Raw genomic sequence first — 22,220 nt, forward strand, 5'->3', positions numbered from 1 at the left:
CCCATCACTACTAAAAATACAAAAATTAGCCAGGCGTGGTGGCACACAGCTGTAATCCCAGCTATTTGGGAGGCTGAGGCAGAAGAATCACTTGAACCAGGAAGGCAAAGGTTGCAGTGAGCCAAGATTGCACCATTGCACTCCAGCCTGGACGACAGTGAGACTCTGTCTCAAAAAAAATATTTTTTTAAAAAAGACAAAAGCAGAACTAGATATGTTAAAAGTCAAATAACAGAGGAAATGATGAATTTATGCTAAGCTTTTCATTCACTTGCTATTGCTTTAACTACACTGAGTGGGCAGACATGCCCATCACCAAGTCCCTTCTACCCAAAACACGGCCCAGAAAACACAGTGCTCTGTCAGACATATACTTTTAGCCCTGGTAATACCACCAGATGGGGAAGACAAACAGCTAACTCTCTGCTTTCTGGGTTTCCTCCCCACCCCCACCCCGCCACAGGGTCTTGCTCTGTTGCCCAGGCTGCAGTGCAGAGAGGTGCAGTCTTGGCTTACTGCGGCCTCGATCTCCCCCAGCTCAAGCACTCCTTGCACCTCAGCCTCCTAAGCAGCTGGGACTAGAGGCATGCACCCCCACACCTGGCTAATTTTTTCTATTCTTTGTGGAGAGAGTGTCTCACCACGTTGCCCTGGCTGAGCTCAAGCCATCTGCGGGCCGAGTGGCTCAGCCTCCCAAAGTGCTGGAATTAGAGGATAAGCCACCATATCTGGCCCACTTTCTGTATGGCTCTAAGCTCACACCTGAGAGGCAGAGACAGAATCTGCTCTTGTGATGTGTGGCTTCTCCTCTGAGGGAGGGAAACCACATCAGTCCTTAACAGGGTAAATTCCAATAAACTTCCTCCCCAAAAATGCCGCAGGCAAGCAAATCATTAAAAACTAAACCACACTACTTAGTGGAGGACAAATTGTCCATATAGGAGGAAAAAGTGAGGCCACCTCAAACAGATGTTTCAGAAACCATCTTTTTTTGGAGACAGGGTCTCACTCCATCACCCATGCTGGAGTGCAGTAGTGCAATCATGGCTCACTATAGCCTCGACCTCCAGGCCTCATGCAATCCACCCACTTGGCCACTCAAAGTGCTGGAGTTACAGGCATCAGCCACCATGCCTGGACTTAAAACATATTTTAAGAAGATAGATATACAGAGGCAGCATTTCTTAACCAAGATAGGAAAAAAATCCAGTAGAATAAAAGTGCACAGAATTGACAAGGCAACATTTACTGTTTCTTAACCCTTCCTTCCAAAAAATAGACGTCATTTGGATCATGTTTTGAATGAAAATACAAATTTAAAAGAACAAACGATTTAAAAAAACAACAAAAATGTTTTACAAGTCAAACAAGTGCTACAATGAATATTCTGCAGAAGCACAACTAACCCAGGGAACAGAAAGAAAAACTGAGCATAAGACTTATATATTATATTAGAAAACTTTTTTTGAGAAACTAAACCAAGAGGAAAACACTTGAAAGCCTTACATAAAAAGGACAAAGGCAAAGACTGAGAACAACGCATCATCACTGACCTCACAACAGCATGGAGACTTCCAGGGACAACACAAATGGTCAAACTGACATAGAAGAAAAACCCTCAACAAAGCAGCTTAGGAATAAATAAAGTTTTCTGAGAGGCTCCAAATGTTCCCAACACAAAGCAATGGTAACTGTTTGAGGTGGCCCTCCCATTCCCCCCGTTCTGACCATCCCCACTGCATACAGGCACCGCACAACGCATAGAATTCCCTCCCATTCCCCCCGTTCTGACCATCCCCACTGCACACAGGCACCGCACAATGCATAGAATTCCTATCAAGAGTTTAAAAACATGTTTAATGAGTAAAAAGTACCAGTAACTAGGAAACGTGCCAGGAACAAAAGGCTTCACAGGCAGCTGAACCAGGTGCTGGGGTAGGCAGGGCACTGAGGCTCCCAACAGGAGGGAGCCTCGCCCTCCGTCCAGACAATGTCAAACCCAAAGCCAAGTCAAGGTACAAGAGAACCCAGCATTGCCACGTCGAGGAATTTTCAGTCATAAATACAGTAACTAATCTTTCTCAGAAAGCAAGAGTGAAATCACACCGTAAAATGCTAAAATCAGCCTGCTGGAAAACTAGACAAAAATACCTGTATCAACAATAAGAAAAATAAGGGTAGGCCAGGCACTGTGGCTCACGCCTATAATCCCAGCTTCTTGGGAGGCTGAGGCAGAATCGCTTCAACTGGGAAGGTGGAGGTTGCACTGAGCCAAGATCGTGCCACTGCACTCCAGCCTGGCTTCAGAGCTAGACTCCATCTCAAAGAAAAAAAGTAAAAATGAGAAAAGTTAATAGAACTTTCCAGTTATAAAAAATATGATATTCCAATTCTTTTTAAAATCAGAATGGGCCGGGTGCAGTGGCTCAGAGGCCAAGGCAGACAGATCACTTGAGGTCAGGAATTTGAGACCAGCCTGGCCAACACAGTGAAACCATGTCTCTAGTAAAAATTACAAAACATTAGCTGGGTGTGGTGGCAGGTGCGTGTAATCCCAGCTACTCAGGAGGCTAAAGTAGGAAAATCACTGAACCCAGGAGGCAGAGGCTGCAGTGAGTCAAGATCACACGACTGCACTCCAGCCTGGGCAACACAGCGAGACGCTGTCTCAAAACAAATTAATAATAAAATAAAATGAGAATAATGCAAGACTGAAGTGATGAGGTAAAAAGCAATGTAAGGCATACCAACTTCCTGGTTTTCCATGACCAGTCAGAAAAGAAAGCACACACAGGGCACTCCCAGCTCCACGGAGCGACACATTTAAGAAATGTGCACACCTACGTGCTAGGACAGCACTTTACACATTTGAGAAACGTGCCCACCTACGTGTTAGCATTTTACAGCTGTACATAAACACAGTCCAGTCGGCATGTGACTCTCGGGTGTCAGAGGCTCTCCCAAATCTGCATGAGGCGCTCCTCACGTTGACTGCACCTTTCATTCGAAAGCTTGATGAAGACTGGCCTAGCTAAGCTATGCGCTGCGCTTCCAGATGCACTGCCATCCGTGAAGTGTGCAAGAGACCAGATGCTGACCAGAGGCCCACAGAAACGCACGGGCAACGCGGGAACGTCTGGGACAAGGCTGGCTGTTTTTGACACAGACCACCATTCCAAGTGAATAAAAGTAAATGCACACAGGAGTATGAAATAAAACTACGGGGCAGTTCCATAACAGACACGCGTCCGCGTAAATAAGACTGCCACACAGCACATCATATCAACAAAAGAAAAATAGAAAAATAACCCACTTTCAACACAGCAGGCCAAGGACTAATCAACCAGCATGTAAAGGACTCCTGTAAAATCAAGACAATAAGGCCACAAAGGAGGAGGCACGTGCAGGTCACACAAGATGCCAAGATGCATATCTCAGAAACTGCTGACAACAATACAGGGTTAGAGTATCGGCAAGTGTGAGGACACAGACTCCAACAGGGGAATACTGCTGATAGGCGAATACTCCGTCTAAGAAACCATTTATGACTATCAATTTTATTTGGAGACAGGGTCTCCTTGTTGCCCAGGCTGGAGTGCAGTGGCACGATCACAGCTCACTGCAACCTCACATGCCTGGCTCAATTGATCCTCCAACCTCAGCCTCCCGAGTAACTGGGACCACAAGCGCACACCAGCAAGCCCAGCTAATTTTTTTATTTTTTATACAGACATGATTTTGCCATGTTGCCCAGGCTGGTCTTGAACTCCAAGGCTCAAGCAATCAGCCCACCTCAGCCTCCCAGGGCACTAGGATTTCAGGTATGAGCCACTGCACCTGGCAACTTAACCGATTTTCAGTGCATGTTTCTCAAGCCAATTATTCAACTTCTAGGCACCTAATTTAACAAACTACTCCTCCAAGTACGTAAGATTGTACACAAATACCTTAAATATTACGTGGAAAAGAACACCAGTATTTTGCCAGGGTCCACGTGAAACTTGGGCTGAGACCCAGAGGGTGCTAACTGCCAGCAGGCACCAGCCATGGATAAGGACCACTCATCACATGCACAGACCACAACTGAGAGAAACTTGTCTTCCCTGCTTGGCAGGGACTGGCAGGGAAGGCTCAGCCCCCAGCGCCCACCACGGGAGGCCGTGTCCAATGCCAATGCAGGGACCCTTGACCCAATGGCATTGAAAGATACAGCTGAAAAGACTCGTAAAAAAGAGCAGTTTCTCATTCTGCTTCAGGATCTGACTTTCTCAGAGGCCTGGCACTATGTAAAGCAGCCCTAGGAGTTTTTTTAGGTAAGAGGTTAATCTGGCTTAAAGCTGATGATCAGCAAGGTTTTCAATGTGGGGGAGATGCACCTAAGAAATGTGTCTCACGCAGGCTGCAAACTCCACATGGATCCCTGACAACCGCACCTTGAGCTTCTGCTCTGATTACGGTTCCTACCAGCAATATCCTGACATCTAGTGTCAAATGCTCTGGGCTAGGTCTGGGGACTCGTGCCTGAAAAGTGGCAAACACTCATGCCCAGGAGTTCAAGCCAGCCTGGGCAACATGGCAAAACCTTGTCTCTACTAAAAATGTAAAAATATTAGCCAGGCGTTGAGTCACACACCTGTAGTAACTTGGGGGCTAAAGAGCAGTGGTGCAATCATGGCTCACTGTAGCCTTGAACTCCTGGGCACAAGCATTCCTGCCACCTCAGGTTTCTCAGAGGCCTGGCACTGTGTAAAGCAGCCCTAGGAGTTTTTTTAGGTAAGAGCGAAATCTGGTCCAAAAAATAAGTAAAATATAAACTAGAGGAATGAATGAATGAACGAATGCTCCAGGTCTCAGAAGCCTCGCCTCCCCACAAGCCATCAGCAATTCGACCCTGCCCTCGGGCTCAGCACTTCTTGCCAACTCAGGGCAGCTCGGGGAAGACAGAGAAAAAGATCACCTCTCAGAGCTCCTAACACAACGCTGACCACAGACAAGAATTAGTGCCTTCCCAGGACCTGCCTTTCTGTGGGGTTGCACTCCAGGGCAGGAATCCTGTCCACATCAGGGTACAGGGAAAAGCAGTCAGGGGTCTCCCGACTCTGCAACTTACCCCGGTCACAAACGTCAGAGTCGAGTTCTTAGTGAACAGTTAGGTAAGAGCGACTGACACCCTGCAAAAAGGCAGCAACTATGGACCATGACACAGAAGCCAGGCCTTCTGATACCCAATCATAAACTCCGCCGTCTCCGGAAATCAGGGACATCTAGATTTCTAACAGAGCAAGAGCTGCCGTGACATTCCCTCTTCACCTTTCTAAACAGGAAGACGAAATAACTTGGCCAAATGACAGCCTTCAGTCTATCCCATTTCAACCACTGGGCATACTGTAGTACCAAGGTCTACATCCTAGAACAGCTAGGAACACCATATCCAAAGGCCTAGAAACCAAGACCCCAAACGTAAAACGATCTTTAAAATAACAAACGGCAGTGGGTTATGTAGTTCAGCCCCCTCTAGACGCTACAGTATCAACTCAACGTAACTTTGTGCTTGAAAACCTCCAGAAATAAAAACATCTGCCTTGGTTCTGTTACTGAACATGCTAATGGCTAAATTTCAACACCGCTGCCCATCAACAGCAGGTGACATGACAAGTACTTATTACTGCTGAATCCTCTGCAAATAAAAATGTTTCTAATGAATTCTATGGTGCTTGGGAGAAAAACAAGATCAGTATTCCCGGGAGAGAGAAACGATGGCTAGAAGGTAATCAAAACAGAGTAAGCAGGCATTTTCAAAGCTTTAATTAATAAAAAGAAATTAATATTGACCGGAAAGACACCCACCCCACAGTGCCCCTCAGGCATTAAGGCACTGTAAGGAGTGCTCCCTTCAGCACGCCAGGTGCACAGCTAAGTTTAGCAAATGTTGACGCTAACTCCACCCGCCTCTAAAATCTTCTCATTGAAGAACTTCCAAGAGGAAGGATGAATAGCCCATGATGCCACTGTTGACAGCTTCCACAGATAATTTAAAACCCTTCCTGAGTCTCCAACTGCAAGGAATACGAAAACACGGTAGAGATGACAAAAATACAGATTACTGAGCCCTCCAGACAAAAAGATGCCAAAGAGGGACGAAAAAACTACACTGTAGGTACAACATACACTGCTTGGGAGAACTAGCATCTCAGAATTCACCACGATCTAATGCATGACGCCACCAAAGACTGCTTACTTGAAAGTTACTAAAACATTTTTTTTAAATAAAGAATTTCAAAATAAAACTTCAAAAATAATCTCGAACAGGAAGTTTGCACACAACCAAACACAGCAGACAGCACACTGGTCTGGATGGGACCACATGGGGCTGCGCACATGCACATACCCACCGCCGTTTACCAAGGAGTGTTCATTCAGCTTCCTATTTTCAAAGGCACTCAACACTAGAGACTGTCGAATTTACCAACAACTGTGATTGACATTAAACGCTATTACTCTCCCAAGTCATCACTTACTTAAGTGACGCTATCAATGCTCAAAGCATGTTCCTAACTTTTCAGAGCTGCTCTCACGCACACTTACACACTTAGACTGAATTATCTAGAAATAACTTAATAGGGTTTAAAAATCAAAGGTGTAAGATTTGAGAGCAACAAATATGTTTCCTATTCTATTACTAACTTAATAAAATTACACTTCTATGAATGGAAGAACAGAATAAAACTTTCTCAGCCAGGCATGGTGGCTCACGCCTGTATTCCCAGTACTGGGAGGCAGAGGTGGGTGGATCACTTGAGGTCAGGAGTTCCAGACCAGCCTGGACAACATGGTAAAACCTTGTTTCTAATAAAAATACAAAAATTAGCCGGGTGTGGCAGCACACACCTATAATCCCAGCTACTCGGGAGGCTGAGGCAGGAGAACCGCTTGAACCTGGGAGGCAGTTATAGCAGAGGTTACAGTGAGTCAAGATCATGCCACTGCACTCCAGCCTGGGTGACAGAGCAAGACTGTCACAAAATTTAAAAAAAAAAAAAAAAAAAGTGATTTTCTCAAATGCAAATGAATGCTCCCTCCCCCTCAAAATTCTCACCAAAGAGATACCTTAGGAGTCAAACGCACTTTACCAGTAACATCACGTTGAGCCTACTGTTCAGAGTTGCATAAAACACTCCACAAAGTCCAGAACATCCACGCGTTTGAAAATGCTGTGGCAAACTTCCTCCTAGCTGACTTCAACATTACAGGACAAGGCTTTTCGTTTTTACGTATTCTTTCTGGATGTCTCGAGGCTGCTGCACTGACTTATCCCACGCACTAACGAAAAATATAAAACCTGAAGTCCAGAGCATCTACCTGAATTTCTCATTTAGTAACAAAGAAGCCACCTGTCCAGGTAGCATAAACAAAAGGATGCTCTATAACCCTCCGATTCCAGTTGTGAGGTGAGATTTACCACACTAGAGGGCGCTTCCTGTTTTCCTGCATGTGCCATGGCTGCATACCTACCTCATCCAGAGATGCCAAGTGCCGCGTGATACAACACAGACAAGCACATCATTCGTGTTCTTCTTGTAGTTCAACTGTCCCCAAATACTTAACTGTTTCTATGCTGTTTTGAGCACCTATGAAATTCCTTACATTTCTTATTTTGGGTGACAGCACGTCAGGTTCCTTAGAGGCTCTGGCATATCCTGAGCAATCTCCATGCCCTCCTGCTATGCCAGCACGGACGTGCTGTTGTCAGGGCAATGTCTATCCTTCTAGTAGCTTTCACACTGTTTAGTTCCAAAACAAAACAGAGTTTTTTAAATTAAAAGTCTAGTTCAAAATTCACTATGGCTAGAATTCTAACTACTAATGGTAATCAAGAAAGATACTACAAACTGAGAAACAAAATACCTTTATTTTTGCTCACTCCTAAATCATTCCATGACTGTACCATACATACTGTCCATTAAGTGTTTTGTGTTTTTTTTTTTGTTTTGCGAGACAGAGTCTCCCTCTGTCACCAGGCTGGAGTGCAGTGGCATGATCTCGGCTCACTGCAACCTATGCCTCCCGGGTTCAAGCAGTTCTCCTGCTTCAGCCTCCTGAGTAGCTGGGATTACTGAGGCGCCCACCACCACACCCAGCTAATGTTGGTCAGGCTGGTCTCGAACTCCGAACCTCAGATGATCTACCCACCTCGGCCTCCCAAAGCATTGAGATTACAGGAGTAAGCCATCGCACCTCACTCCATAAGTGAGCTTACATCAATCAAATCCTAAAAACTAGAACATACTTTAAGAGTGAAAATTATAAAGTAGTTTCTTCCCACCCCTGTAGAAATGTTAACTGTAATTAAATGTTTAGTCGATTGCTAAATAGGAACTCACAATATGAAAATCTTCATATACTCCAAATATACTGAAGAAAATGTCTATATGTAACTGAGGTGTGGCATCCACCGGAATGAACATCACAAAACGCTATGGAAGTGACACTAGGGAAGCCCAGGCACAAATCACACACGGACACAAGAAGGCTCCAGATCCCACTCAGGAAGAATGCACCAACACATTCAAATTTATTTTCTTTTTTTTTTTTTTTTTTTTTAAGCAAATGACAAACACCCGGTTTACCAGCTTTACTTTTTTAAACCTAAGCTTAACATTACATATTTAAACAATTGTCAAAACTTACTAAGTTGCCAGCATTCATGCACAACTAGAAAACATCCGTAATTTATATTAAACCAGAAATGTATTACCGTTAATGCATTAATATCTTTCACTACTAAATACTGAAAAAAATGGAAATTATTTCTGTAGAAGATTCGTCCTGGCCATGTTAACTTCACAGCAGGCCGACGCTACGTGGCTCACAATTTCAGACACAATGAAAAGCAGGTCCATGCTGGTGTTAGTGTACAATCTTGTCCTACACTAAAGAGTCAAGACTCACCTTGGAGTACGTTTAATAAAAAAGCAAAGTGCATACAGAGATTTACAACAATTTTAAAGACAAAAAAAAAATGGTCCTATTATGTGGTCCCAACAATAAACTCAAAAGTCTATGACAAATAGAGGCTCCGATGAGCTGTTTATAAATACTTTAGGTACAATTATACTGAAAGTCGAGTTCGTTTGAAATCTTCAAAAAAATGTTCCTGTTAATCCTCAAATGGTGCTTGTTATAGTTTAACATTTCTGTTAAGCGCGTGCGTTGAATTACTTGTTATCCAAGCGCCGCAGCTGCTCCTTACCATTTATTGTTAAGGACTTTAACTGGCCGTCTTCTTCAACCTCTACTCTTTCTTCACCATTCTCGACAATTCTGTAGGAAAAAATTCATTTAAGAAGCTTTTTGGTAACATAAATACATGTGTGAGGGTAAATAAGTATGTTTTAAGGACATTACTGCAGTACACCATGAATATAAGTAATTTCTAGGCTGAAAAAAACATGGCTGAAGCCAACCTGTGAACAATACATCTTCCTTTCCTAAAACAGAATTATCCTGACAAAAACAAATTGTGTCTCTGATATTCACTCATTCAGCTGTTCAGGTGAATGTTAAATAAAGGCACAGATAAAACAGGAAAGGCTTTATTATTGATTTTCCATTTTACCATTTTAACACTGCCGCGGAAACTTACTAAACACATTATTACACATAAAATACGGCTCTAAAGATTCCTTCTAATAAATCAACTTTAACTAAAGAGAAAAAGCCTTCATGAATGCATCTGTAGAGTAAACGGTTTTTCACGGTGCCAGATGGGGCACACAGCCACATGTGTGACTTCACACTCTGGGAGATGTGGTGCCAGATCCAGCACACTGCCACCTGTGTGACTTCACACTGGGAGATGTGGTGCCACATGGGGCACACAGCCACCTGTGTGACTTCACACTCTGGGAGATGTGGTGCCAAGATGGGGCACACAGCCACGTGTGACTTCACACTCTGGGAGATGTGGTGCCAAGATGGGGCACACAGCCACGTGTGACTTCACACTCTGGGAGATGTGGTGCCGGATCTGGCACACTTCACGCTCTGGGAGATGTGGTGCCACATCCGGCACACAGCCACGTGTGTGACTTCACACTCTGGGAGATGTGCAACAGGGCACCAGTGAAACGTTATGCCTGCTTACTAACAATGTGCAATACCGAATGCTACAGTACCTCTTTGTAGTGATTTTTCTGCCATTGACTATTTTAGTTGAAGTCGATACCGATTTGAAGTTGCCCATCCCACTACCAGCAAACGATGCAGAAGAAAATGAAGTGAGGCCTCCGTGACCCAGTGACCCAAAGGAAGTAAATCCTACAGGAAAACAGAAAAGAAAATGCTTAGAGGAATATGTCAATCACTACTGCAAAGATTAGAGTTTGAAAATTCACTAGTAGATTATCTAACGTTAAGACATGGAACCAATGAGTAACACACCAGGCACTAATAAGGCCTCCAGTGAAGTGCTGTGGTCCCAGGGGAAAAGACCCTCTCAAATCCCTCAGCGGGGGTTCCAGGGGAGCACGAGCGCCACAGAGCTTCAGGGCAGCCCCTCTCTGTCTCCTCACACAGACCGTCAGTGCCAACATGCCACAGGCCGGCCCTGCTCGTGGGTGGTCTGCTTGGCACGACAGAGCACGTGTCATCTGCATTAACGTTAACCTTTGAACCAGGACTGGTATTAAGCTCTAACCAGCAGACCAGCCTCAATATTAAGCTATGTTGCCTCGGCGTGGCCTGTCAACTCCACGGGCTGTGATGGATATCCTTATCCGACACCAACAGAGTAACCTCACCACCACAGAATAGCAAACCTAACTGGCTTCCCTTTGCTTTGCCACAGGACCACAGAGAATAAGAAACTAACTAAAAAAGCTCATTTGAGAGGGAATGTTACAAGCATTCATCTGAAAAAGCTATGGTTCTACAGTTCACAGGCACCATTCTCAATTACACGTTATGGACGCAATCACATTGTGGACACTAAAAAGCTTGATACATCACACTAAAGCAAACTCTTTTTGGTATTAAACCTGGTCTACTGGTTAGAGTTGAATACTCACGTTGCTTCCAAAATGCTCACATTAACACAAATGACGCATACTCTGAACATGATTCATCATCTACGCCCTGACACTGTCTAGCACTCATGGTGTCCTGAAGAACTATGTGAGCCAGGTATGTTAAGTTTACCTTTTCTAATGAGTTCACTAAAAAGCAGAAACTAGTGAAATTAATTTCAGTATTGAATAGAGTATATCCAAAATATTTCAGCTGGAAATTTAAAAAATCAAAATTGTTCGCCGTATTTTACACTGCTTGCCATGCTCAGTCTTTGAAATCCAGTGACTGTTTCACACTCGCACTGATCTCCCTGTGGAGTCGCCAGGCCTCCAGGGCTCAGGAGCTACATGTGGCTGGTGGCTACTGCGCTGGTCTAGATGAAGCCTACCTAAGTATTGATTCTTATGATACTTTGTAAGGCACCTCAGAAGTGGGGACAGCTTGCTGCACAACAGCCCCACACAGGAGCCACTGAATACTTTTAAAAAGGACTATTTACATGGTATTTTTAACCTGTGGTCAGCATATTGCATCCTATCAATGAGAGGCTCTGTTGAGGGAAAGCACATCTGAACTGAGGTCCAATCGAGCAGACTTCACTATCTGCCTAGCTGCATGAGCACAATGTTGAAAGAAAATAAAACTCTGACCTTATGAGGGCGGAATGCTGTATTACAAGCTCTCCCAATTCTTACCGTGAAGGTTTAAACATAAAAATGAGAGAATCAAAACAACAGCTCCAGGCCACATGTGGTGGCTCATGACTGAAACCTCAGCACTTTGGGAGGCCGAGGCAGGCAGATCTACCTGAGGTCAGTTCAAGACCAGCCTGGCCAACATGACAAAACCTGTCTCTATTAAAAATACAAAAATTAACTGGGCCTGGTGGTGCACACCTGTAATTCCAGCTACTCAGGAGGCTGAGGCACAATAATCACTTGAACCCAGGATGCGGGAAGTTGTGGTGAGCCGAGATCATGCCACTACACTAAGAGGGCACCCACTAAAAGTGAGACTCTGTATTTAAAAAAAAAAAAACCAAACTCCTCTGTGAAGAGACACTGGATGAGTTTGAGAGAAAAGTGGGATTCTAATTCTTCAGGCTTAACACACATTTTCATATTGCTCCAGTCTATGAGCAGCGTTTCCATCAGTGGGACACTCCGAGGATGCTACCCATTTGTGTACTTTCATTTTAACTGCAAAGGAGGTTAGAAAGCATGAAGGTTAGTTGAGATTTTCCAGGTGCGTTACTTTCCATATACTAACCCAGAATATACATTCTTTTAAACTAAGAATTTCATTGCATTCTCATCCTGCATATCGTATTCACAGTAAGATTTCCAAGGACAATCGTAGGAGATTAGGAGAAAATGGAGGTTATGCAGCGCAGATCTGTGCACCAAAACAAGCTGGCAAATTCTACAATGCTATGCTGCAGAAGGAACACACAGGCCGGGCGCGGCGGCTCACGCCTGTGATCCCAGCACTTTGGGAGGCCGAAGCAGGTGGATCACTTGAGGTCAGGAGTTCGAAACCAGCCTGTCCAACATCGCGAAACCCCATCTCTACTAAAAAAATAAGAACATGTCTTCTGTGGATAAATTATATCATGTCATTTAACAACATTGAGCATTTTGATATGTGTTCACTGAATTTTAAAAAAAACCTTAATTTCATTATTGTTGACTTTCCCCTCTTTAGTTTTACTAGCAATGGCATCCTTTCTAGGATTAAAAACATTTCATACTAAAAAAAAAAAAAAAAAAATTCTAGTTCTCTTTCTATTCCTGCCACATCTGCATGATTTCCTCCACTGAAGTTCTGAACTCCTCAGTCACCCGTGAGGAATGGAATCAACTTCTTCCCAAACTACTGCTCAGGTTGATACTTTCACCTCCTTCCTTCCATGAATCACACTGTTCTTAATGCCATCTAAAACTATTGTTTTTTTTTTTCCCCAGAAATTTTTTCATTGACTTTGCCCAGATCCAGCAAAGGAAAAACTATCTGTGACAGCTAATGTATTATAAAATGTATTTCTTAAGTAAGACTTGGAAGTCAAAAATTAGCAGGGCATGGCAGTGCATGCCTGTAATCCCAACTACTTGGGAGGCTGAGGCAGGAGAATCGCTTGAACCTGAGAGGCAGACTTAGCCAAGATCATGCCACTGCACTCCAGCCTGGGCAACAAGAACAAAACTCCATCTCAATGGAAAAAAAAAAAAAGAATACACGTATTTTAAAGTGCTCTAACTAAAAGAATATTACCCTTATAAGTACTAACTGTTTTTATTAAGGCAATAGAGATTAAATCTAGGGATTTAATACCTGTATCAAAAGAAGGAAATGCACTTCCAAAAGATGGAAATCCACTGAACGCAGAGAAGAACGCCCCCGTCCCTCGGCTTCTGCTTCCTCGGGGACCCCTTCGATTCCCAAAGAACTCCTCAAAAGGGTCTTCTAAAATCAAACACAAACACACACGATGAAGTCTTTTTTCCAAGTTTTTTTCCTCATGGGATAGCTACAATAAGAGAAAATAGATGAATGTTTTTTAACATATTCAGAAACAAAAATTTAGAAAACAGGTAGTAACAAAACAGTGTATCTACAGAGTAACTGAAATACCATCTCACCAACAGTTTTGCTAGTTGAATTCAACACATTATATTCGAACACATCATATCAAATGAATTAAATTAAAAACAGCAGGTATACACACACACTTTACGGAGCATCGATATGCACTTCAAAATCAGCTCATTTCACATCATTTACATCCTGCTACAACCACTGCATAAGTGTGAAAAGCTTCACACTGAGGCTGTCTTATTCCCTGGAGTCTGAATTGCCTTCTCCAAAGCAATTCAGAAACAAACAGAAACGTGGATGAACCCGGCGTGCGCGCGCGCACAATGGTATGGCCACATAAGCCATGAGCCCAGGCAAAGGAAATTCCTTTTACTCTAATTTCGATGTCTTAAAAAACTCATAAGGATTAAGTACAATCAAATCTGATCAAATGCTAACCAGCAGACATTAGGATTACACTTGAAGGTGTCTCAACAAAACCACGGACACAAGGAAGCATCATGCTGCCAACTGGAAACACAAAATGCTCCTGAAAATAAGCATCGGTACTGACCGTTTGTCTCCTCTGCCTCAGTTATCAATCAAAGAGTACTTACTGAAAATTCTTAAAGTATACAAACCTTTTTACTTAACCTGGGTTCTGCATTATTCATAAGTACTCTATTTTTTCAGAAAAATGAAATATGTGATAAAAGCAACGAATCCTAATAGATGCATTAAGACATAAATGCATGCAAGGTAAAGAAAAAGGCCACAAGCAACTACAGAATCAGTGCAGCCGACCTGCCGGCCGGAGCGGGTACATCTGAGTCACAAATATTCTATCAATCAATCCTACAGTACACAAGGGTACTGAAATTAAGCAGAAATCAAGATTTATGAAGCAACTGAGGTTTATGAACAAGAATGATTTGATCCAGCTACTCAGGGGGCTGAGGTGGGAGATTCCTTGAGCTTAGAAGTTTGAATCCAGGCTGGGCAACATAACAAGACTTTGTGTCTACTAAAAAAATTAAATGACCAAGCCCGGTACAGTGGCTCATGCCTGTAATCCCAGCACTTTGGGAGGCCGAGGCAGGTGGATCACAAGGTCAAGAGATCAAGACCATCCTGACCAACATGGTGAAACCCTGTCTCTACTAAAAACACAAAACTTAGCAGGGTGTAGTGATGGACGCCTATACTCCCAGCTACTCCAGAGGTTGAGGCAAGAAAATCACTTGAACCAGAGAAGCGGAGGTTGCGGTGAGCTGAGATCCACTGCACTCCAGCCTGGGAAACAGAGCGGGACTCGGGTCTCAAAAACAACAAAAAAATTAAGTCACTGGAGAAAAGCAGCACCTGAGGTGACTCTGCCCACAGCCAGAAAGAATCAATGTACAGGTGAGCACCCAAAACCCTAGATGCTGGGTACCCTCAGGACCCGCAATAGCAAATAGCGAGGAGCAACGGCTGAGAAAGCTCCCAGAGCGAGGAAGAACAGAGGTCCACACCGGTCTACTACAGAGCTCATGGAAATGAAACTCGCCAGTCGGCTTTAACCAATGCCAAGTCCAAGACGCTGGGTACTGAAGAAGCAAACACTGGGAGAGCTGGTCCCTGGTGACTTTTTGGAAGAGGTGGCCAAGAGACAGGAGAGGAAGAAGGCATGCACAGCCAGTGCCCAGACACCCCATGCCAACCTTCACCCACAAGCCAGTTCAAGGGGGAGACCAAGAGGAGGAGTGCTGGAACAGGTATGCCAACAAGGCGTCACTCCAACAGTTACTGATTGTGCAAGTTCCTACCTATATTCCAGTCAATGCCTCCCCGCAAACAAAATCAGGTGAAGACAGTCAGAGGTACTTTGCAAACAGTTCTGACTGCTGCCCACTGTTCTATCAAAGGCAAGAATAAGGCCGGGCACCATGGCTCACACCTGTAATCCCAGCACTTTGGGAGGCTGAGGTGGGCAGATCACTTGAGGTCAGGAGTTCAAAACCAGCCTCACTAACATGGTGAAACCCCATCTCTAGTAAAAATACAAAGGTTAGCCTGGCGTGGTATTGGGCACCTGTAATCCCAGCTACTCAGGAGGCTTAGGCAGAAGAATCACTTGAACCTGGGAAGCGGAGGTTGCAATAAGTGGAAATCAAGCCACTGCACTCAAACCTGGGCAAAAGAGCAAGAATCCGTCTCAAAGACAGTAACAAAAGCAAAGATATTAAATCATAACCTTTTATCTAAAACTACGAACATTTTGTAAATTTCTCCAGGACATAAAAACTTCATCCAATTCAAATAAAATCCAAGCATTCTACTTAGTAACTTTCTAATATACAGCCACAGCCTGCATGTGTCAGTTAAGTACTCTGACCTATCTACAATGTATCTACCTGGTGAAGAAACAGAAACACTACAAATACAGTTAAAACTGATTATGCAATGACTCTACATCTCCCCTAGGAGGTGACCATTAAATTTCCGGGCCAGGCATGTTGGCTCACGCCTATAATCCTGGCACTTCGGGAGACCGAGGCGGGCGGATCACCTGAGGTTGGGAGTTCAAGACCAACTAGACCAACATGAAGAAACCCCATCTCTATTAAAAATACAAAATTGGCCGGGCACCATGGCTCACCCCTATAATCCCAGCACTTTGGGAAGCCGAGGCGTGTGGATCACGAGGTCAAGAGATCGAGACCATCCTGGTCAACATGATGAAACCCCATCTCTACTAAAAATACAAAAATTAGCTGGGCATGGTGGCTCATGCCTATAGTCCCAGCTACTCGGGAGGCTGAGGCAGGAGAATTGCTTGAACCCAGGAGGCGGAGGTTGCGGTGAGCCGAGATCACGCCATTGCACTCCAGTCTGGGTAACGAGCGAAACTCCGTCTCAAAAAAAAAATAAAATAAAATAAAATAAAAAATAGAAATACAAAATTAGCCAGGCATGGTGGTGCATGCCTGTAATCCCAGCTACTTGGGAGGCTGAGGCAAGAGAATTACTTGAACCTGAAAGGCAGAGGTTTCAATGAGCCGTAATCACACCATTGCTAGCCTGGGCAACGAAAGCGGAACTCTGGCTCAAAAAAAGAAAAAGCATTTCTGGGCATTTGCAGCAGCTACTGTCTATAAACCCACCACTTTGGGAGGCCAAGGCAGGCAGATCACAAGGAGGCTTGAGGTCAGGAGTTTAAGACCAGCCTGGCCAACATAATGAAAGCCTGTCTCTACTAAAAATTCAAAAAAGTTATCCAAGAGTGGTGGTTGGCATCTGTAATCCCAGCTACCCAGGAGGCTAAGGCAGGAGAATCACTTGAACCCCGAAGGTGGACGATATACTGGGCAGAGATCGCCCAACTGCACTCCAGCCTGGGCAACAGAGCATGAGTCCATCTCAAAAAAAAAAAAAGAAGGCATTTCTGCATTGCCATCAATTGAGAACACTGGCAAATATCTGTAGTTCCAGCTCCTTAGGAGGCCAAAGCAGGAGGGAACCCTGGAGGTCAAGGGTTCAAGATCAACCTAAGCAACACAGCAAGACCTTTTCTCTACAATAAATGTAAATACTAGTCAGCTGTGGTGGCACACGTCTAGCTCCTTGGGAGGCTGAGCCCAGGAACTTAAGGCTGCAGGGAGCTATGATCACACCTGTCAACAGCCCCTGCACTCCGACCTGGGTAAGAGTTTAACAGTGAGATGCAAAGAAAGGCACTCCTGTGGCCACATTTTTACTGTCCACACCTGAATCCCTAAACCAACACTTAAATCCTTCCACAATTCCCCATTTATCAATGCTAAAAGATTGCTTTACAATCTTTTTTGTTTTTGAGATGGAGTCTCACTCTATGGCACAGGCTGAAGTGGAATAGTGAGATAGCTCACTGCAACTGCCGCCTCCCAGGTTCAAGCGATTCTCCTGCCTCAGCCTCCCGAGTCGCTGAAAATACAGGTGTATGCTCCAACCAAACCGTTAAAAGCTGTCCAAAAGGCACTGACCTTTGGGTGCATGTGGAGCCAACATCTGATTGATACCGGTATTAACCAAATCTTAACTGGTTTGCATTCTAAGCTAAATTAAGACAATGACGTGCATAACCACAAAATTGTCATCTACAGAAGCTACCTCAAAAGCTGGCTGAGTAGTATGTTATGAGAAGACCAATGCTTTTATGCTCCATTTTCTTTTATCAAAAAATTCTTTATCTTATTTCTCTATTGACATTGTGTAGCTTAAATATAATTTTCTACAATTCAGGTATTCACTTAATTTTGACTCCTATAATTTCAAATATTAAAATCGAAAGTTGGGCCGGATGTGGTGGCTCACACCTGTAATCCACCAGCACTTTGGGAGGCCGAAGCGAGTTCGGGAATTCAAGACCGGCCTGGCCAAGATGGTGAAACCCATCTCTACTAAAACTACAAAAGAAGAAAAAAATAAATAAATAAACCGGGCTCGGTGGCAGATGCCTGTAATCCCAGCTACTCAGGAAGCTGAAGCAGGAGAATCGCTTGAACCCGGGAGGTCGAAGTTGCAGTGAGCTGAGATCATGCCACTGCACTCCAGCCTGGGTGACACAGTGAGACTCTGTCTCAAAAAAACAAAATAAAATCACAAGTTATCCTAAAAATGAAGTCTCATTTATAACAGAAACAGTGCCAAGAAACATTAGAGTAATTTCAGTATTTATAATTCTATACAGTTAAAAGTTGCCACTTGCGATCAGACAAGTCCTTATTTCAAGGAACAGCTACTTGTCACGTGAGCTGAGATTCCAACACTGCACTCCAGCATGGGCAACAGTGCAAGACTCCCTCTCAACAAAAACAAACAAAACACACACACACACACACACACACACACACACACACACACACACACAACCAGGGAGATGCTTGCTGAAGACCATGGAAACACAGAATGAGCAGTGGAAGTGGCTGTAAATGCTGGCTGTGTCCACAGAACCAGTTACAGGAACGAGGACCATCGTCTGGAGTATTTCCTCCTGATTTTGTTAACAATGTTTGTCATATGTAATCTCTGCAGGTTCTATTTAAGCAAACATCAGTTCTCTTCCCTCCCTTATCCTCCTACATAACGTGTATGTACTGCCTATCAAGTTAGCCGGTATCAAGGAGAACGGTAATTATCACGGGAGGACGTGACCTCCACTGGGCAGGGGGCTAGTGCACTTTTTGTAGTCTGTAGGACAGTGGTATGTTAGGTGGCTATGATCTCGCTCTTGTTTTCACTTGAAGGTTAAGCCTCGGCTAAGGAGATGCACATGGGTGCTAAGCTGGAAACATGGTTAATTTCATGTTGAGGCTGACTAGGCCATGCACACAGTTCCCAAATATTGAGCCAGACACATCGTCCTTCTGAGTGATTCTGGATGAGATAAGCATTTGAATCAGGAGACTGGGAAAAGCAGATGACCTCCCTAAGGTGTATGGGCCTCATCCAATCAGCTGAGGACCTGGGGTCCCCACCCCACCCCAGCCCACCCCAGGGGAGGAGACTGCTCAAACCTTGACAGGTTTTTCTGGCCAGTCTCCACAGTCAGTTCTCCCCCAGGGGCAGTTTCTATAGACTCATGCAGACTCTGCAAAGCAAACATGTATGCTCATCTCTTTAGAAGCATCTTTAAATGAGTCTTCAAACCTTAACAAAACTTAGTATCCTGCAGTACCAACATTACTTGAAACAGACTGCACTGAGGACTAAGCTGAATTTTTTTTTATATTGCCCAAATAAATTCCTAAGGAGCCTGGGGAGTCATGCCCTACAAACCATAAATTCTCATCATACGGGTTTTATTTAACCCTGTATGTTGTGACTTACTTTCCAATCTGACTCTGGCGTAACATTAGGTGACCAAAAAAAATCAAAATATTTTACCCCAAAATATGTTTGACATATTTTGAAATCATCATGTAGTGTCCTCTGTGGGGGAAAATGTGCATCAGTACAGACTCTATTCACATAGCTGGACCTTTTTCCTCCAGGCCCTCCCAATCCTGAAGAGATTAACTTAGAGTCTAGCACCTTTAAAGGTATGAACAGGAAACACTTGTCATCTACTGTGTCTAAGGGCAGCCACTAGGAGACTTCACAGAAACCTTCTCCACAATCTTTTATCTTAACCTCAACATTTCCTTTCTAATAATGCCAAGTCTTTAGACAACTCAACCAATTGTCAACTAGAAATTGTTTTAATTCACCAATACTCTGGAAGCTCCCCTGCCCCACTCTCGCTTTGAGTTCTCTGCCTATCTAGACCTAAACAATGTAATTTTATTTTTCAAGACTGGTGGCCCAGGCTGTAGTGCAGTGATGCAATCTTAGCTCACCACCTCTTCTACACCTCCCGGATCATGCGATTCTCCTGCCTCAGCCTCCAGAATAGCTGGGATTATAGGCATCTGCCATCCCACCTGGCTAATTTTTATATTTTGAGTAGAGACAGGGTTTCACCATGTTGGCCACTCTGGAACTCCTGACCTCAACTGACACGCCTGCCTCGGCCTCCCAAAGTGCTGGCATTACAGGTGTGATCTGATTGATGTCTCGTGCCTCCCTAAAATGTATAAACCAAGCTGTACCCCGACCACCTTGAGCACACATTCTCAGGACCTCCTGATGGCTCACAGGTATGGTCACTCGTATTTGGCTCAGAATAAATCTCTTCAAGGATTACAAGTTTGACTCTTTTCAGCGACATTCTTTCCATTTCAATGATCTGGGCATCGTACAGCAAGAGCTTCTTTACAACTTCACAGTAACCTGCTATTCCCTGAGGAATACTAAGAACAATGCATTAAGGGGGCCATGACAGGGGAAGGATCCAAGATGACCGATTAGGAGCACCTCAGGATTGCAGCTCCCAGGGAAAGCTCAGATGGTGACTGGACGCCGCATTTCCAGACGGATTTTTATTGCCCACAGACCAGGAGATTCCCAGGCAGAGGAGCCCCACGGGTCGCCGGCGCAGCAGTTCTCCATACAAAATACATAGGTCCAGGAGCCATTTTAGCTGGCGATTGGAGGTCCTGGCAAACAGAGTTGTCCATTCAACTGAATAAAAAGGGGACTGAAACAGGGAGCTGGGCCAGGAGATTTCTGGGCAAAAAAGTGCCACCACGAACTTCAGCGCGGCTTTTTCAGCCGGCACAGTGGGTCGCTGCACGGGGGAAAAAAAAATAAAATCACACAGATCCCAGCGCCTTTTTAACAGGCGACTGGAACACTTGGAAGACAACAAAGGCTCTGAAGCAGGGAGCCAGGTGATCAGGCTCAACTGGTCCCACCCCAACAACAACAACAAAAAAAAAACAGCAATTGGAAATGCTCTAAATTGAGAGTTTCACAGTCCAACTCTGTGGGGGAGGGGTGACCAGCATTACCGAGGCAGTCCACCACCACGGAGGTCCGCCACTGCTGAGGCAGCCCTAACTACACCCGTATGAACAGGACTGCAGGGGAAGTTCACACAGCAGCTGGGCAGAGCCCACAGCGGCTCAGAAAAGCCTCTACAGGTAGACAGTGACTAGGCTGCCTTCTCACTGGGCAGGGCAGCCTTGAAAAAAGGCAGCAGCACAACAGAAAGTCATAAATAAAGCCCTAACTCCCCGGTACAGAGCACCTGGGGGGGTGGGGGTGTTTATGAGTTCTGCTGCAGCTGACTTAAATGTACCTGCCAGCAACTCTGAACAACAGAGCTCACAGATCAGCACTTGAGCACCTATAAAGGACAGACTGTCTCCTCAAGCAGCTCCCTGACCCTCATATATCCAAAGAGTCACCTCATAAAGGAGAGCTCAGACTGGTATCTGACAGGTATCCATCTGGGACAAAGACAGCGGAAGAAACTGGCAGCAACCCTTACTGTTCTGCAGCTGCTGCAGGTGATCCCCAGGCAAGCAGGGCCTGGAGTGGACCTCAGCAGTCCTACAGCAGAGGGGCCAGACTGTTAGAAGGAAAACTAAGAAACAGAAAGAAATAACTTCATCATCAACAAAACTGGACGTCCACTCAGAGACCCAATCTAAAAGTCAACAACTACAAAGACAACAGGTGGATAAATCCACAAAGATGATAAGAAACCAGTGCAAAAAAGATGAAAACACCCGAAACCAGAATGCCTCTCTTCCTACAAGGAATCACAACTCCTCACCAGCAAGGGAACAAGGCTGGATGGAGAATGAGTGTGATGAATTGACAGAATCAGGCTTCAGAAGGTGGGTAATAAGAAACTTCTGTGAGCCAGAAGAACATGTTCTAACCCAATGCAAAGAAACTAAGAAACTTGAAAAAAGATTTCACAAAATGCTAACAAGAATAAACAACTTAGAGAGGAACATAAAAGAATTGATGTAGCTGAAAAACACAACACCAGAACTTCACGAAGCACGCACAAGATTCAACAGCCGAACTGACCAAGAAGAAAGGATATCAGAGGTCAAAGATCAACTCAATGAAATAAAATGAGAAGGCAAGATTAGATAAAAAAGGGTAAAAAAGAATGAACAAAGTCTCCAAGAAATATGGGACTATGTGAAAAGACCTAATCT

General features: G+C 44.4%; 1 protein-coding gene across 6 annotated transcripts in view; it reads right to left on the reverse strand.

The window, feature by feature from the left end:
* Positions 1-22,220, reverse strand: part of DNAJB6 (DnaJ heat shock protein family (Hsp40) member B6) — a 79,815-nt gene that overhangs the window by 20,385 nt on the left and 37,210 nt on the right. For all 6 annotated transcript variants that reach the window (XM_035254260.3, XM_035254255.3, XM_078343338.1 and 3 more), the window contains 3 exons: positions 13,399-13,530; positions 10,176-10,317; positions 9,251-9,321 (listed from right to left, as the gene is read on the reverse strand). In XM_035254260.3, the coding sequence (XP_035110151.1) occupies positions 9,251-9,321; positions 10,176-10,317; positions 13,399-13,530 (345 nt within the window). The remainder of the gene's footprint in view (positions 1-9,250; positions 9,322-10,175; positions 10,318-13,398; positions 13,531-22,220) is intronic.

Source organism: Callithrix jacchus, chromosome 11 (assembly GCF_049354715.1).
Source record: "Callithrix jacchus isolate 240 chromosome 11, calJac240_pri, whole genome shotgun sequence".
NCBI classification, from domain to species: domain Eukaryota; kingdom Metazoa; phylum Chordata; class Mammalia; order Primates; family Cebidae; genus Callithrix; species Callithrix jacchus.